Source organism: Bactrocera latifrons, unplaced genomic scaffold, assembly GCF_001853355.1.
Source record: "Bactrocera latifrons isolate USDA-ARS-PBARC rearing strain unplaced genomic scaffold, ASM185335v1 scaffold_125, whole genome shotgun sequence".
NCBI lineage: Eukaryota > Metazoa > Arthropoda > Insecta > Diptera > Tephritidae > Bactrocera > Bactrocera latifrons.
The window spans coordinates 927500-931552 of NW_017534686.1; the positions used below are offsets into that span (position 1 = coordinate 927500).

At 38.1% G+C, this 4053-nt stretch overlaps 1 protein-coding gene across 1 annotated transcript; it reads left to right on the plus strand.

Annotated features, from left to right (window-relative positions):
• The first annotated feature begins 2225 nt into the window (after positions 1-2225).
• On the plus strand, positions 2226-3280 carry LOC108978647 (enhancer of split malpha protein). The gene has a single exon (XM_018949024.1). It carries the CDS (start codon positions 2291-2293, stop codon positions 2852-2854), a length of 564 nt encoding a protein of 187 aa, XP_018804569.1. The 5' UTR covers positions 2226-2290; the 3' UTR covers positions 2855-3280.
• The last annotated feature ends 773 nt before the right edge of the window (positions 3281-4053 follow it).

Below are 4053 nucleotides of genomic sequence, written 5' to 3' on the forward strand. Positions count from 1 at the left end.
CTTTGCGACCGTTTGTTGAGCTTCATCACGCTTGGATCATGATCTTTCTCGCACGTTATTGTCGTATTTGATCMACTTTTCGTCTCTTGTTAACATTCGCTTCAGAAATAGTTCGATTTCATTTCGTTTCAGCAAAGAATCRCAGATGTTAATTCGGTTCATTAAATTTCTCACAGACAATTCATGTAGTACCCAAACATCGAGCTTCTTTTTGTAGCCAGCCTTTCTTAAATGATTCAAAAGCATTTTATGATGAATATTAAGTTCCTTAGCGATGCCATGGCTGCATATATTGCAGCCCTGATCAATTTTTTCCATAATTTGATCCAACAGAGCGAGGTCTTTCTTTCACATTGAAATTTCCAGAACGGTGATGCAGCATCGCCTCCATAAACTTTACAAATTTCATCGGTGACTTGTGTGGCATTCTTCTCTTTGTTATACAAAAATTTCGAAATATAGCTAATTTCTTCATTATTTTCACTCATTTTTGAAAAGCTACAACTTTTTTTCAACTTCGACGATTTTTTTTTGGTTAAACAAAGCCTAAAATCTCACCTTTCCAACACTTTATGGTATAATATTATATCACAACAATAAAAATAATATTTTAACATTTTCCTGGCAGAAATCTATTTTTTTACAAGCAGTTTCTGATGACTATATTTTTCAGAAGAGACCCTGCTCTGTGCCTGATGCTCTTGACCCTAGTCTAGATCTTTCTTATATCCCCGGCATCTTAAAATTCAGATCTCTATTTGTACTCAGTGTGTAATAGAAGTGGAAATTCTTCCTCCATTTTATCATTTCAAAAAATTTCAAATTTGACATCTTCGTGTCGGCTTCCGTCGAACAGTTCAAGACTGTGGCTAAAGATCAAATTAAATTCGTTTCGGTGCATTCCTCCCAAGCTAAATGGTAACCTCAACATTTTCTCTCTCAGGAGAACTTGTGGAACAAACGCTTCTTTCGTACAAAACAAGCAATATGAAGGGGTTCGAAATAAAGTCTTTCTTTACAAAATCTTAAATTTCACAGAATTTTGAAGAAASTTCAAATCAATAGATTTTCTTAAGAAAGCTCAGATATGACTTCGTATTTACAATATGTAAACCAAATTGATCATGCATTATTTTTGTTTTCAACTAAGATCTGTGAGATAAAGATGAAAAATCAGTTTACTCAGCCGAATAAGTTCCTACCAGGGTCTTTTGTAGGAACCCGACTATACTTTGGAGTGAACGCAATATACTCAGGTTGTGTGTTAGTTTACAAGCTGCTCGCGAAATAGTTTAATAGGTTAGTTCTTCCTAAGATGTTAAGAAAAAAAAACTTTAAAACTGTAGAAAGAACTCGACCGCTTAATAAATGCAGTTGTAAGTGTTATATTAATGTTTCATTTTATGTTTGGATTTTGGTACCTCCCGCACATAAATACTAAAACAAAAAAACAGAAGCTTCAGACCACAGGTTCTAGCGAAATCAGAGCACTTAAGCATGAATTTGTTAATGCCAGTGACGACTAATTTTTAACTCTTGGCCTTACACAAACCGCACAACTCACAGAACCAAAACATCTAATACGGTGTCATGCGCCACTGTGCCACCACTAAGTGTTGCCTTCTTGCTGTCTTGGCTCGCCGACTACCTGCGCCACTTGCTGAGCCGCCTCGACAATTCTTATCGGAATGCGAGTTCTTATTGCTGTGCAGTGACCCTCTTACTTGACATTTCCTTAACAAGCATAAACATTTGTACTGCTCGAACTCCGAAGCCCGAGCTCGAYTGAGYYATCGAGCACACAACGTCGCTCTTCAAGGAGGGTAGATAGCTGCACTTTATGTACAGCACACTGTTGTTGTTGCAAGTTGCGTTGTTTTTTGGTTAGTGCAACACTTCGACGCTGGAGCGTGTGTGCGCCGAGCTCAAGCGAAGTGCATATCCGCAATGTACAGGCACGCATGCTCAACACTTGCGCTCGGCTGAGCAGCGAGCACATGGGTTTGGTGCACGTGTTCTCGTATTTCTCCCGCTCTTCGGTTAGAGTTTTTTTTTTTTGTGTTTTGTTTCTTTGACTGTACTACTCCCTTTCCTGAAGGAAATGTACAGAAGTACAAATTCACTGTGCGTGGCGCATTGTTGTTGCGGTTGCCACTTGGTGAGCGCCAATACGGTGCTATAAAAGATCGTTGCGTAGCGTGTAGAAATCATTCTGAATTCGTACGTTCAACGTGCCACACGCATTTAACATTAAAGAGAACTAGCGAACAACGCAGAAAATTTTTCGAAAATGTGTCAACAACACCAACAATTAGCAGCGCAGCAAAATAACGCCAATCAAAAGTCGAGCTATAGCATTAAGCGTGTCTTGCAGACATTCTTCCGCAATAAACAACAACAAAAGCAAGAGAAATTGCAACGCCACCACCAACAACAGCGTTTGCAAGCACCGCAACAACTGCAACAGCAGCAACAATATCCATATCAGCAACATCAACGTTTATGGTACTCATTGGAATCTTTGGAATCACTAGAGAATCTGCGCAATGCACAAATGGAAGAACAACATTACTACGAAGAGATCGAAGACAATTCAGCCAATGAGAAGYTGGCCGAACTCGTACAAGAAGCGGAGGATTCACAGGCGGAGCATGATGTCTATGTGCCCGTACGTTTTGCACGCACCGAAGCGGGCACATTCTTCTGGACCACCAATTTGCAGCCGGTGTTGAGCAGTTTCACACCTGTAGCCGCCGATGAGGATCTGCTGCAGCCCAGCTATTGCTACAGCAATGCACAATATCCACACATGCAGTATCSCCAWCATAACGGCGATCGTTGGGCACAAGCCTAAGCTGAAGTGTGTGTCTCTAGTAGACGCTTAACAACTGTGTTGGCTATTACTTTGGAATTACTGTGACCGGAGCTTTAGATATTTGTGATACTCGTTTGTAGCGGCTGAGGTACTTCTGATGAACTCGTATTGACAACACGTAGCTGTTGTATTAACGCGSTTCCAATTTAGTGTTTTAGTTTTGTAAACAAATCTCAAGTGGTGCTCAGCCATGTTGAGGGCATTTTTGTGCTTAATTTTTTTTTTTCACATTTTTATTATTATTTTAATAATTTTAATTTACTAGTTGCTAAGTGAGATTTTTGTGATAACGAAAGGCTTTATTTTACTTTACAATTTCTTGTAACTAAGATATGAGAAATTACTCGTAAACAAACATTTTGAAATAGATAATTCGTTTTTGATAAACGCTAAGAAAATATGAAATAATCGATTTTTTTTTATTTACTCACCTTATGTAAAAAGGGCCTTGTTGTTTTTCACTTGATTTGTGGCACTTGACTGTTGTTTGTTGTCTGCCGTATGTTATCGGCGATTTTCTTGTCTTATTAGATTGCTTTGATTTGTTATTTAAAGATTCTAAAGTATTTTGCCTAGAGTTCGATGTGCTAGCACTTTCATTTCCATTGCTGATTTTAGTTAGGATCTGAAATCGAAAAAAATTTATATGAAAAGCAAAAAAAATCCAGTTGCGAAAAAAATCCGAAAGAATTCATTTTGAAAATAAAATTCATACAAAATCTATAAGCTCATTCATTTCGATGTTCCCTACTTTTTTGAAGAAAAATCACAGAAACTTAAAATTTATTGGAGAATGTTTTTTATCATTCGAAAGARGTTCTTTTTCATTTATTTTTTTGAAGATTATCTGTTCATATATTGTCCGCGGCTCCTTCGCAGATGATCCATTCTTTGAGTCCAACTTTCGATGACGCATTTAGGCACTTCAACTGGTAACAGGCGAATGGTACGCGTGATGTTTTGCTCCAAGGCTTGAATTGAAGCGGKATTGTTCGTATAGACTTTTGAMTTTACATATASCCACAGGAAAAAGTCGAWCTGTGTGATATCCACGATCTTGGTGACCAATCGATCSGCCCAAAACGTGAAATTATCACTGAAATATTCTTTCAATAAATATATTGATTGCTAAGATGTGTGGGAAGTGGCGTCGTCTTGTTGAAACCACATGTCGCCAA